The sequence below is a fragment of the Malus domestica genome, chromosome 08, assembly GCF_042453785.1.
Source record: "Malus domestica chromosome 08, GDT2T_hap1".
Classification (NCBI taxonomy): domain Eukaryota; kingdom Viridiplantae; phylum Streptophyta; class Magnoliopsida; order Rosales; family Rosaceae; genus Malus; species Malus domestica.
This window is the reverse complement of record NC_091668.1, coordinates 2,553,193-2,567,326: the sequence shown is the minus strand read 5'-3', so window position 1 is coordinate 2,567,326 and position 14,134 is coordinate 2,553,193. Positions and strand designations below refer to the sequence as shown.

The window sequence follows — 14,134 nt, the reverse complement described above, 5'->3', positions numbered from 1 at the left end:
AAGGAAGGAGAAGGAGAAGACGGTGGAAGAAGAAACGTGAAGTTTCATGTTTGCTAATTTTACAACATGTTTACGAAACTAGAATGAAAACAGAGGAGGTAATTGGACTCTGAGATAAATGAGGTATTAGGAATCAAACCATTTTATCCAAATTACCCTTGAACATTTTTCGAAATGATAATATTAGGGATACCAAATTTGCAAACCAAATGATGTGGTTGTTGATGATTGGATTATTACTTAAGTGTTGATTAACATTCTTGTTTCATATTGGTGACACATCATTTGATTTGCAATTTTTGTCTCCCTAGCATTACCCTTTTGAGAAACCCCAGTAACACCCCTTCCACCTTCCGCCAAATCTCACCTTGCCACCAACAGCACCAGTAATGCACCCCAAAATCTCATCTACACAATCCCCGACAGCACCACCTCTACTATTCTGCAACCCCATCAAATCGATCGGAACCCAGACTTGCACCTCCAAGAACAACACCCAAACAACCCAAATCATCCTTACACCCAGCCATGTCACCCCAATGACTTCCTCTTCTGGATTTTCAACGCAAAATTTGACGCCTACACTCCAACCCTACGTGTGACGACCCGTCCCTACATTTACAATTTTATTAATTTAAAAAAAGACGTGATTTGATGAAAATGTCCTAGAGGCAAAGTTTTGACTTTTTGACCTTTGGTTAGAGAGACGTAGAACCCATTCTTTTAGTGTATTCTCGAAGTACTCAACAATACGGACGTGTAGGTGCAAGCAGAATCGAATTAAGAGTGACAGTAGAGATTTTACAGACTTACGAAGTACAAGGGTATTTTGATTAATTCATTATTCTAGATAAACTACTCCCTTTATTATTAATTTTTTAATATAATATTTTGTATTGTGAGACATATGGGCACATGCCTCATTTGATTCAACTATCCCGTGTCTCCCTCCGTTCTTGGGTCACTTCCCATTTGTCAATCACTTATCTCCCTCTTATCTCTCATTTATGTCACCAAACTCTCTCTCTCTCTTGAGTACTCTCCCTCTCCCTTAACTCCCTCACAATCTCTCTATTCTCTGTAAATCAGAGAACTTTCCCTCTCTAAGATAGGTGCACTGCATAGAAGGTGCAGCAACACAAGCCATCACCAGCTGCCATTGAATCAGGCGAGTTCACCCCTGCAACCGTGCCCCTTCGTCTCTCACTCCTCATCTCTCTACAAACATTGAATGGTGGTTCAGCAATACTGTAATCGCCACTAACCTCGTTGCCTTTGACGAGATCTGTGAGCAACAACCATGGAACCTACAACAACAGTGGACGTACCATTATTCATTTTCGTTTCAGACCATGGTGAGCCCCAAGACCTTCACATCCTTCTTATTTTAAAGCTCATATGTCGTTTCCAACCTTAAAATGTGAATGGGGGACGATTTAACGTAGGAAACACACGGGGAAAGACTTCCCCTGATTTCTGGAAAATTTGACCCATGACCATTTGGTCACTTTCAGCTCGTTTTTTCGGCCAACCTTGACCACGACTGGACTCCTAATAGGTATAGACTTATTCTCTATATCCCTAACTTCAAAATGGCTTTTGAATCACTGAGTTTGGTTAACTATCGAGTTAGAAAGCAACCTTGAAAGTTGGGAAGAAATTCCCAAAATTCAGGAAAAGTTTGACTGTGGCCATTTAGCCACTTTGAGGCCAAATTCCTAGATGACACGGACCACATTTGAACTTTTTGTGAATATGGATCGATTAATCTTATTTCTAGCTTTAATTCGGCTTTTGTAGAAGTGTTGTTTGTTAAGAATCGAGCTCGTTAGGGGCTCGGGAAGTTGACCCAAAAATTTGCAAAAACTGCAGAGAATCGTGAAGAAGGCGAGTACATGCGTACTCGCAGGCGCGTGACCACCCACATGCCATCGACGCGTGCAGCGCGTGGTAGGTTGTGCAGCCCTTTGTGGCGGCGCGTCCGGCCTCCGGCTAGCGTGTGGTCGACATGTGTGTGCTCGTGAAGTCGAGTAGATTGATTTCATGTATTCAAACCCTATGTTTAAGCAATCTACGGAGGTTTTATTTAAGTTTCCGTGTATGTGTTATTAAACTAATTTAATAAGTAATTTCACATATAAGGGAAACGTATCCCGAGGACGTACGAGGTCAAGCAAGGCTAGGAGGCTTCGTTTCGACTGCGTATTTGTGAGTAGGCAATTTATTTTATGCCTATACATATTGATAGTTTCCCTAAATGCGTATTTACTTCACTTTTACGCTTATATTGCCAAGTATTGTTATTGTGATGTTAATTGTGATAAATGTTGTTATATGGTTGAGATATTACTGTCATGACATTCATACATATTTGTACATGATCATCTTGCTGCACCGGTGTTAGTACTTGCCCCAGGGCCAGTCGTTCACGTGTATGTTCATATCGCACCGTTCGCTCGTTTTGGATCCAAGTTAGGTGCCAGTCTGTCGGGCAGATTGCATTAGGCAATCCGACTTGTATGTGACGTGCTTCTGCACCAATCTTCACATGATTATAGTACTAGAGCATATTGATTACACTCAGTCATGTTCGTGTCAGAAATCATCTGTTCGAACTCATGTGTCAGCTTAGATGGATGAGCACTTGGCTATACTTGATTATCACATGATTTTATTGCTGTGGCATTTATATATCATGACTTTGGCATATTTCTGGTTATAATGCTGTTGTATTATTGTTTACATACTTACGTAGTATGTTTTAAAGAAATATACTTGTTTTACGGCGATGGGTTAGTATATTCGAAAATAAAGGTTTTTACAAAACGTTGTTTTGCTGACCCACTCAACTTTGTTTTTCGCCTCTCCAGGTTTAGTAGTTGTGCTTACGTATTTACAAGGATTCTGGCAAATCTTAGGAGATGGTTACTTTCGGTGGTATAACCCTCATCCTATTCATTATACTGTCTTATGCTCTATGATCACGTGTGAAAAGGGTTCAATCCCACTCACATGTGCACTCCCTTGTTTAGGCACTTTTAGGTTTAAAATTTATTCACATTCTTTTTCTTCTACACTACACTTTATGGCTTCGTCACCCTCCAGATGTCGGCCAACACAACTCGATTTGGAGTCCAATGGAACTTTCCGGATCGGGGTGTGTCACTACGTAGTGGACCAGGATCGAGAACACCTTCGACGACAAGTCTGCTCAACACTAGACCAGAACTTGCCAAGCATGGGGCAATGGCTATGGGGATAATTAAGGGGGTGGAAAAATAAAAAGTGAGTATGAGAGGGGAGGCGTGGAAATAATGGCTATGGAAATAACATAAAACTTTCTTATAGATAAACTTTATTATAACAAGGGTAGTTTAGTAAGCAAACTAGTTTTAACTTCAATTTAATTGAATTAATAAACAATTTACATGGAATCAATATTTTTTTCCCTCCCAGGCCAGATAGTTTAGAAACCAACTTTAATAGAAATTTAATTATGTTTCATCCTCAATCAAATTCTTCTTAAATTTAATGCTCCTCAATCTGATTACGAATTTGTAAACAAACCATTATTGTTTTAGGGTTAGAAGAAACGTAAAGTTAGTTTCACTTTTGCTAAGTTTTATTGTTTTAGGGTTTTTCCTTTTTCCTTTTTCCTTTTTCTTTTTTCTTTTTTAGGTATTTTATTTATTTATACGTATCATGAGTGAAATACGTAATTAGGAGAAGGTAAATAGGACAAAAATGATAACGTCACTGTTATTTATAAATAAATTGTTGGGTGCTGGAATATTGGTCAATCGACGACAAAAATTATAACCAATAAAACCGGCTTTCGCAAGGAAAGAAACTTCCGCAGCCTCGTAATTCTATAAGGTCCCTTTATATTCCCGCCGATCTCCGCCAATCTTGTATTATTTTTCACCGAAGCATTTCGTTGAAGCATTTCGTCGAACATATGAGAAGCAACTAATGTCGCAAACCATCAAGTACCTGCTATCGGAGCACCCAAACATAGTAAACTTCCGGTGGAGCACCACCCACTTATGGGGCTCCACTTGGTACTTCCTCTTCACCGCCATCCCCGCCTACATCGCCGCCGCCAGCGCCCTCCACCTCATACTCACACTCTTCCGCCGCCATGATCGCCCTGTCCCGCTCGGCCCAATCCCGGCAGTCCACAGCCTTGTCATGGCACTCATCTCCGCCGTCATTTTCACCGGCATCCTCGTCTCCTCCGTCGCCGAGATTCGCGATACCCGCTGGTTGTGGCGGCGCACCAAGACCACCCCCTTCCAGTGGCTCTTCTGCTTCCCGCCCGGCACACGCCCTTCCGGCCGCGTCTTCTTCTGGTCCTACGTCTTCTACCTCTCCCGGTTCCTCCACCTCCTCCGCACATTCTTCACCATCCTCCGCCACCGCCGCCTCACCTTCTTCCACCTCTTCAACCAGTCTACCCTCATCTTCATGTCGTTCCTCTGGCTCGAATACTCGCAATCGTTCCAGGTCCTCGCCATACTCTCCACCACTCTGCTCTACTCCGTCGTCTACGCCTACCGGTTCTGGACCGGAATTGGGCTCCCCGGGGCGTGCTTCCCGTTCGTGGTGAACTGCCAGGTGGTGCTACTAGTCTGCAACTTGGTCTGCCACGTCGGCGTGCTTTCCCTGCACATTTTGAAAGGGGGCGGGTGCAACGGGATCGGAGCTTGGCTCTGCAACTCCGTCCTCAACGGCGCGATTCTATTGCAGTTCTTGAAATTCTACGTGAAAAAGTATTTGAAGAATTCAACGGCGGTTGATGAGGTTGTGAATCCGGCCACGCATTTGGGATCTGGGTCGGAGTCAAAGCGTGAGCTGCTCGTTAAAGAAAAGTAGAAAAGTATTGTCAACGGTAATCTTTGTAGCACAAAAATTTCGATAGAGTTATCCGATTATGGTAGTTCTCGCAACCTTTTGGACAAGAGAAATGTCTTATGAGTGGCGTGATCCGGCTTTCCCAACAAAGTATAAGGTTTTCCTTTTTGTAAATTTTTTTTATTTTAGTAGGTTATAGGCGTTCATCTCGACTCTGGCAAAGTAAAGAGCTTTGTTGGCTTAGGAGTTTACCTTTAATAGAAGATGGAAATAAGCAATATTGTGAATATGATATATCTTTCCTTAATAAATTGAAATGTGAATTTTTATTTGGAGAGAACAAACCCTTTTGTTGGATTTTGTAAATGAGAAATAGTAGAAGGGATCTCTTACCTTTTACTCAATTGAAAGAATGGTCTCTCAACTAAAAACTATGACAGTTGGTCTCTTAACTCATCAAAATGTGCAATTATGGTCATTTCGTTAACTCCATCAGAATTCTGTCAAAATGACCCATGTTGAAAAAAATCATTGCTACAATTGTGTTAAAGACTAAAGTTGAGGGACTATTGTTACAATTTTCTCATGTGGTTTCCTATATTTGCCCCTTGATTCAGTCTCATGTACATGACACGTGACTCATTTTGACAGAAGTTCTAACGAAATTGACAAAAATGATCATAGCTGCACGTTTTGATAAGCTAAGAGACCAATGACCACAAATTTTTAGTTGAGAGACCATTACTCAAATTAGGCTAAAGTTAACGAAAAATCTATATACAAGCATAAAATCGACATATGATTGATGAAGAGGGCTGTAGACTCTCAAAAGATTGTGTAAGTACTTAAAATTGACCCTATTATTTTGGGGTTTTATGTATTTTTCTTCTTTTCTCTACCCTAATTAATTGAACCATAAGAGGTTTTAGACTTATTTTTAGCTACATCTCTTGCAACTCGATTTTAATTTCAATTTACTCTCTGTAACTTAAAAGTTGCCACTTTACTACTTGAAACTCAAAATTCGCTTTACTTTGCCTCCTAGAACTCGATTTCGATCGCAGTTTGCCTCCTAAAACTTGAAAGTCATATTTATAAAACTAAAAATTCGTTCCACATTACCTTAGATCTGTTAATTTCTTCAGCCAGGCTAATCAATTTCTTTTTTAATTTTTTTCATCTCTTCCATTTCTTTTAAACTTAATATTTTCTTATTGTTGAATGTTGACGCATAACGGAGATTTATAATCAAATTTATTGCACATGTGGCATAATCTTATTGGGTTTTGTGTCTCACATATGTTTTAGGAGACGACCTATAAGTTTCAGAGAGAAATGAGAGTTCACCAGTCAAAGTGAAGTGAATTTTGAGTTTTAATGAGTAAAATGATAACTTTTGAGTTAAAATGAGTAAAATGAGATTAAAATACAGTTTTAAGGAAAGTAACTAAAAATAAGTCGATATTTTATGTGCTTATTGTTTTGGTTGGTGAAGGTTCCACTTGAAACGGTCAACCAAATGCAGTATGAAAAGAATACTTTGATCATTATAGAAGACCAATTATCTTTTTCTAAGTTTCAGATTGACCAATTGCTCTCAGTGATTGGATTTCTGGAATTTATTGTTTTTCTTATATGACTATTGTATAATTGCTTAGCAATTTATTTTTGTCATTGCATGCGTAAACATGATTTTCATTGGTTGACCAAAAATTAATGGGTATACTAATAGGACATTAGGATGTGACATCCTTCTACTAGAAAACGATGCAATCGCTCGAGAAGACTGATTTTTTTCTTAGGGCGATAACGAAGGCCAATTATGCGAAAGGATATGCGTGTTACTTGAATACAAAATTTTCTATAGTAAAATATGGCAGATGGTGGTTTACTGAAGTGGTAAAAGGTAATGACGCACACGTATATACATTCTGGTAGGGTTCAATTTTCACTGATTTTTATCCCCTTAATAACTAATAATTTAACCCATTAACATTATAATTTGTAAAAAAAAAGAAGAAAAAAAAAAGAATCAACTTTGATACATATCCTATTATAATCTTTAATTTTAGCTAATGAATAAAGTTTCCCAAACCATCAATCTTCCCCATTCCAAAAAAAAATAAAAAATTTACATGGTTTAGATCCTGCGGTCCTCCCTCTCTCCTCATAGCCTTTCATCCCTATGTCTCTCCTCCAAGACTGAATTTGTCGTTGCGAGGACTAGTGTGCTCAGGTCCTGCGGTTCTGCTACGTTGTGAACAGGGCCGGTCCAGAGATTTTTGAGGTCCGGGACGACGTCCAAAAAAGTGCCCTAACTTCATATAAGAAAATTATTTATTTTCACACGTAAAACATTGATAAAATTATACTTAGAAAAACACTTCAAACTCAATAATTTAGAAACACAAAAAGACTAATTTATTTTGTATTGAGAGAAGAAAACCAAACAACTCTGGGCTTATAAGTAGATAGATGATGAGTTTTGTTTTCCATTTGAACTTTGAAAGTGTTTTTGTATAAATCATGAGGTGTTTTTTCTTATTTACTAACATTGTCAATATGGGACTAAAAAAATAATGATGTTTTCGAGTCTTTAATTGATATGTATTAGTAATGAATGGGCATTAAATTAAATATTTTGATAACACGTCATATAATTTACAAATTTGTGCTAAAAATTTGGTCTACGTATTACTCATTGTTGAAGATTAGACTTGAATTGAAACAAATATTTAAAAATAACAACTCACATAGCTACTAGCTAGTAACTAAAAATAAATTAACAACCAAACAAAAATTTGTAAAAATTGAAAAAAATAAAAATGCACATAGCGTTTCGAACTTAGGACCTCTTGTTAATTTTAAACAACAAAAACCATTGCTTTTAATTAAACTTCTTGATCCTTTAACCAAATTTTATAAATTTATACTCTTATGAAAAGAAATTTATAAAAATTACAAAGCAAATAAGCACATGTGGTGTTTTGAAAAACAAGACCTCTCATTATTTTCAAATGACCAAACCACCTGTTCTACTTAAATTTCTGTGTCATTGAACCAAGTTTTTTTATAAATTTATACTCTTATGAAAACATATATAAATATACCATCCTAATAATTTTGATGCCCCTAATATTTTTAAGCCCCGGACGGTTGCCCTGCTTGCACTGGGCCTGAGCCGGCCCTGGTTGTGAATTAAATTTAGGTGCCCCACTGCTTGCAAGTTGCCATTGGATTTAGCAGTTCTGTTGCCTTATGCAACCAGATTTTGGGGTGCTTGACATGTGGAAGCCGAAATCTGACTAGAGCAGTGTAGTTGCAGCTGACCTTAGCATGAGGGGTCCTTGTCCTCCACTGAGATGAGCTGACCGGTGGTTTCATTCTAGGAGCAGTATAGTTGTTTTTGCCTTGACTTGCGAGTGTTTTGGTCGCGCTATTACGATGGCTAGATTGGTCTTCACATTTGAGTGGTGAGCTATGTGGTCTCGTCTATCAATAATGATTTGATGTGGCTTCGCTCTATTGCAATGACTTTATGTGGTATTGCTTTTCAATGATGACTGATGTGGCTACTAGTATAACTGTGTTGTATATATTGTTTATTGTGCCAGATCAGTATTAGTGGTGACTATACATTTGTGCTTGTGTTAGCCGTGTAGGGGTTTACTTTTATTTGTTTAATTGTTTAATACTTACATTTATTTCAGAATCACATGATTCTGATTTGATGTCCGAAAATTAAAAGCATAATCATGAGAGACGCTTAAGGCTAGCAAATTTGGTGTCAATTTCGGCTTAAAGGCCCAACACAACACAACTAGTTATATAGTAGAGCCCAAATCCAGAAACATTAAGCCTAAATGAAATGCAGAGAAAAACCCAATTCATAGATAAGGCTTAGAGGCAAATTCCCCTGTTACATAGCTACCATTTTCTAACTTGATTGTTGCATTTGGTTTTTGGATAAAGACATATTACTTGTTGCGGTATATCGAGAGGGTGTGTAGAGTTCCGGTGTTCACACCGGCTCCCTCTTGGTCTGCCTTCATTGGCACTGTCGCTAGTGGACATCCCACTGGCTTCTTTGGTTTCTTCTACTTGGTGGCTGCAACTGGGGAGGAGCTATTTGCTGGATGATGGAGTTTTGCTTCCTTCCATCTCTGAGGCTTTGTCTGATCGGATTTATGGTGTTGGTTGGGTTCGATGGTTCGAGCTGTTTGCGAGGTGGCGAGGCAATTGTTGCAGTAAGCTAGGGGTTACTTTTTCAGTCGGTTTGCTTTTGATTTTTAGCCTAATCTTTGGTTGGGCTCTTCGTGTTTCTTTTTGGTTGGCCCGCGTGGCCTTTGTATATTTGTTTTGTAAAGCTTTGTCGGCAATAAAACTTTTGCCTTTCTACAAAAAAAAAAAAAAAAACCTGGATTTAATACACCAAAAGTTTTCCGGCCGAGGAGTTTTGCACAGATGACATCTCATTTTTTCTCTTTTTATATCTCCGTCATCCAAATCCAGGTCCATCATCCCTTAATCAGCTCCTCGACATACCTTGGTTACCTCTATCAATCTTCATCAACGTCCGTCATGGTTTGATCTTTAGCAGCTCAATTTTCTTCTTGATTTTCACTATTGCATTTCCTTTCCCAGCAACCTGTATTTGGATGAATCCAATGTTTAGCAACACATGACTTTGTCACACGGAGTTTCATCTTTTATGAGTTTATGAGACGTTTTCGCCACGAGAAGTACTATCGACTTATCGAGCCACAAAGAACAAGTAAGTGTGTTCATATTTACCCTAAAGTTTTGTTCATCCACATGTTTAATTTATAAGCATTTGAGTCTCCATGTCTTTGAGCTGTCTCTTTCTAACCGTGAGAATTTTTGTGATTAATGACTTTTTTGGTCGGATTAGATATCAATTTGTAGCTAGTTAATCTTTTGTTTGTTTGTACGTCTTCAATTCTTCGTTTTGGTTTTCATAACTAGAAAATGTTTTGTTTTAATCTGGTCAAGTCAGTTAATCATGACTCTATACGTGCCTTTATGTTATGTTTCAACCACTCTCACAGTAAATGAGCGTAAATTAAGATTTGTATGCATTTGTTGAGGAACAGCCATCAGTCTGCTGCTCAACTTGCGTCGGACTCCATCACCAAACAGCACTCATGATTCTCGTAGTAGTGAAAATTAAGATTGCTTTTTTTTTCCCCTTAATATTATTCCTTATTTTTTTAGGAGGAAGCTAGTAGATTTGTTTATTTTTTTTTCCATCAAATTATCGAATTTATCGTCCCATGTATTGTATTTTACACCAATCAAATTTACCCAACAAATCTAACAGCTTTAAATTTTCTTTTTGACCCGTTCTCTACTTTCTAAAAAAAATAAATACTTCCATATTCGCACTTAATTTCATCATTTTTATTATTTTTGGCCTTTGTATTTATGGGGTATTTATATATAAATGGCCTTTTATTTTTGGCCATTTTTTACAAAACGCGCTTCTCTTTTTCTAGATTAATTTCTTCAACACCACAAACGTACTCTTCGTTCTCGGAGCAAAAAACTTCTCTCTAACTCAACTTTGGCATGAGGTATCTCAGTTTTTTTTTTTCTGAATAATAAACTTCTTTACACAAACACATTGTTTTCCCCATTATTTTGTGTGTACTTGAGATGGAATTTCTACCTTTATTTGTTCGTGATTACATTTCAATCGCCAAAAAAAGGGGATTTGGCAAAGTAATTGAAAAGTTTGATAATTTGTTATATCTAAACGATTTTGGATACTGTTTGATTGAAACTTTGAAATCTCAACATTGGCATGAGGTATCAATTTTGTTCTCGGAGCAAATGGCATTCATGTGTGAAAGCATTGCTGTGAAAATTGAATCATCGCATCGCACCCCGAGAAAGTCATCATAGAGAAAAATTAGGGTTTGGAGGTCTTCATTCCCTTCTTTTTGTTTGGAACTGTTATTGGCATGCCAAGAAAGTCACCATGCATCTGTCGTAACTCAAAAACTCTTCCGGTTGAGTGCATGATAACTCTTTTGCCGCCAATAACAACTCCTTTCTTTTTTTTCATGATTCAGTGTTATTTTCTTTCTTACATTTATATTTAGGGACATTTTAAGCATAGATTTTAAAACCCCATTTATTAATATTGCAGCTGCATTGAGGGAGGTTTTTCCTGGAACGAGATGGATGTTTGCAGTCCCTTGAAACCAGATAGTAAACTAAAGCACAGGCCTTTGTCTCCTCTTAGGGTTGTGAGGGGTATCTTATGTTTAGTAGTATTTCTCTCGACTGCGTTCACGATTCTTGTGTGTTTTGCTCCCATAATTGCTCTATTATTGCGCCCTTTGAGCATACATATAAGCAGAACAGCAACCTCCTTATTCTTTGGCATTTGGCTGGCCTTGTGGCCTTTCCTGTTTGAGAAGATCAACGGCACGAAAGTGGTTTTTTCTGGAGACACCGTGCCCCCTAAAGAACGGACTCTCCTCATTGCCAACCATAAAACCGAGGTTGATTGGATGTACTTGTGGGATCTTGCATTGCGAAAAGGGTCTCTTGGACACATCAAGTATGTGCTCAAGAGCAGCCTGATGAAGCTGCCAGTATTCGGGTGGGGATTTCACATTTTAGAGTTCATTCCTTTGAAGAGGAAGTGGGAAGCTGATGAACCGGTTATGCGGAAAATGCTTTCGTCATTTGCTGATCCTGCAGACCCTCTCTGGCTTGCCATTTTTCCTGAAGGAACTGATTATAAGTACTACCCTTTACCCCTCTTTTTTTTTTCAATCCATTTACATGTATATTTTCAGATTATTATGTTGAAGTTATTATATACAAGACTGTTGACCTCCATCTACATGTATTTCCATATTTGATCAAGGATAGAAGATTCGAAGTAATCTCAATTAGGTTACAGAATTAGTTCAATTAAGATAGAATTTATGGTTACAATATTGCCTTAATTTGATGCACTTCTATACAATACATAAGTCTTGGACCCCATTTCTCACATTTTTTAATATAATGGTTACATCCCACATTGGCATCTCATATTTTCAACTTGCAATTTTCTATATTGCATGCTAGGGTTTGTGTTTATTCAGTAATATATGAATATACGAAGATATATAGTTCTTCTTTTTGTCTCTATACAGTGAAGAAAAATGCAAAAAGAGTCAGGTATTTGCTGCTGAAAATGGACTTCCTGTACTGTCACATGTGCTACTTCCAAGAACTAAAGGCTTTTGTGCTTGCTTGGAAGCTCTAAGAAGTTCTTTGGATGCAGGTTATTTACACAAAACTCAACTCTGTGATTTTCCCCACAATTTCTTATCGAAACATTTTGAAGATTGTGTGCGTGCATGTTATACTTATATGTTCTCTGATGACCATCTAAATTGTGCTGCAGTTTATGACTTGACTATCACATACAAGAATCAATGCCCTTCGTTTCTAGACAATGCGTTTGGCGTGGATCCATCAGAAGTTCACATACATGTTCGGCGAATCCCTATTGAAGAGATCCCTGCTTCTAATGCCGATGCAGCCTCTTGGTTAACGGAAGCATTCCTGCTCAAGGACAACTTACTTTCCGATTTCAGCGATCAAGGGCATTTCCCTAATGAAGGAGGAGAAGAAGAGCTTTCTACATTCAAGTGCTTGGTAAATTTCATGTTCGTAATTGTTTTGACTATCATGCTGATTTACCTAGCCATTTTTTCATCCGTCTGGTTTAAAATATACATCGGTTTATCATGTGGGTACCTTGCCACAGCTACTTATTTTGATTTTCATCCGATGCCAATTTTAGACTTTGTTCAAGCAACATGTGTTTGCAATAGACCAAGAATTGAATAGCAATTAAAGGAGAAATAAAATGTCCAAATACCAATTTTTAAAGTGTTTTTGGAATGTTTATATATATTGTTGCACTTGCACCTGCGTGTGCTTGCCGCCGAATTCCTTATGCCAAAACAGTAGAATAATTTCAACGAGACACGGACATTCCCCTTGCTGCGGTTCGCTTCGGTCCCTTCCCGGGTTGGGTTAGGGGAACATCCGAGGGATTGCCTTTGCGGACCTACAACTAGGACGTCATTGCAGCGGTTTATTCCCAATTTCGCATCCCAGCCAAAGTAACCAGTCATTGTCTTGAGACAAGCAATAGATGCAAACTTCATTTTTCTAGTCATTGCAGCATTTAATTTAAAGAGAGCTGCAAATTTGCCTGGTAGCATGACAGTTTTCCATGTGCTATGGCGCGGGGATTCTTCAGTCTATGAAACCACATATATACACCGTCAATGTTTTTACAGATTTGCAGTGATTTTATAACATGTTGAGCCTTGGATCTTATCTTCCTGTAATTAGGTTCAAAAGTGGTATATCAGATATATCTGTTGAAAATTAATCTTATAATTTTCATTTTCTATCTTGAATCATCTTGAAAAATTGTTTAGTACATTGTAAATAGAAAGAACAATGTCACGTTTGAAAGTGCTTTTCTTAGAACAAGTAGAAGTGCTTGTGAGATGAGCGCTTCTGATACTATTTGATGGAAAAAGTTAAAAAGTTTTTACAGATTCTAAACGTGACCTGGATCTTTTTAAAATTTGTGACGTGCTAATGAAAGGGTTTATGAACATAAGTGTCTTGTGAAGAAGTATTTTCAATAGATCAAAAAAGAAAGTTTGGGGATTATTCTCAACTTTATGCTTAAAACAAATGAGAGAAATTTGCATCGCGGCCATTTGTTTTAACTTTCACACTTGACATCTTGTTCGTTTAGAGTACTGATCGACATTTTGATGTCCTGGGAAAGTTGTCTCTCAATCTACGAGGTTAGCTGGTAGTTGTAGACAGATTAAATGAGTGAAGCAAAGGGTATGAACTTTGTCAACCCTTGTATGTGAGCAGGTTTCTTTGTCTTGCCCAACTTTCTGGTGGATTTCGACTTTTATACCACAAATAAGCCTCACAGTACGTATCATGCCAATATATAGGAAACAATCAAACCCAGACAGTGCCAACGATTAAAAGAAAACGCATTTTGCATGGCTCTGCTGGCATGCATTTGCGGTCTGCTTGGTTATAGCTTTTCTTAAAGGACGCCCCTTTTTTTATCTTCATAGCCAAACATGGTTTTCCAATCTTCTTGTTGTTTATAACTTAGCGATGTATGAAGCTTGTTCAACTGGCCAACCGTTTTAGTCCTTCCTGCCTTTCTTTTTTTACGCTGACGAGAATTAGGTCAGTTGAT

At 38.0% G+C, this 14,134-nt stretch overlaps 2 protein-coding genes and 1 long non-coding RNA gene across 5 annotated transcripts; all 3 read left to right on the top strand.

The window, feature by feature from the left end:
* Positions 1-2,036: 2,036 nt before the first annotated feature.
* On the top strand, positions 2,037-3,367 carry LOC139198309 (uncharacterized). The gene is made up of 3 exons (XR_011583679.1): positions 2,037-2,208; positions 2,871-2,937; positions 3,106-3,367. It is a non-coding gene; the product is annotated as an uncharacterized lncRNA (long non-coding RNA).
* Positions 3,368-3,743: 376 nt separating this feature from the next.
* LOC139198460 (fatty acid elongase 3-like) lies at positions 3,744-5,183 on the top strand. The gene has a single exon (XM_070827246.1). The coding sequence runs from the start codon at positions 3,973-3,975 to the stop codon at positions 4,873-4,875; it is 903 nt and encodes a 300-aa protein (XP_070683347.1). The 5' UTR covers positions 3,744-3,972; the 3' UTR covers positions 4,876-5,183.
* A 3,594-nt stretch (positions 5,184-8,777) lies between these two features.
* On the top strand, positions 8,778-12,774 carry LOC139198225 (probable 1-acyl-sn-glycerol-3-phosphate acyltransferase 4). Of its 3 annotated transcripts, none has more exons than XM_070826626.1 (4): positions 8,778-9,628; positions 11,027-11,629; positions 12,030-12,160; positions 12,284-12,774. In XM_070826626.1, exons 2-4 carry the CDS (start codon positions 11,058-11,060, stop codon positions 12,730-12,732), a joined length of 1,152 nt encoding a protein of 383 aa, XP_070682727.1. In that variant the 5' UTR covers positions 8,778-9,628; positions 11,027-11,057; the 3' UTR covers positions 12,733-12,774. The 3 variants fall into 3 exon arrangements, with proteins under 3 accessions (XP_070682727.1, XP_070682726.1, XP_070682728.1); XM_070826625.1 differs by lacking the exon at positions 8,778-9,628 and adding an exon at positions 10,298-10,448; XM_070826627.1 differs by lacking the exon at positions 8,778-9,628 and adding an exon at positions 10,668-10,799.
* The last annotated feature ends 1,360 nt before the right edge of the window (positions 12,775-14,134 follow it).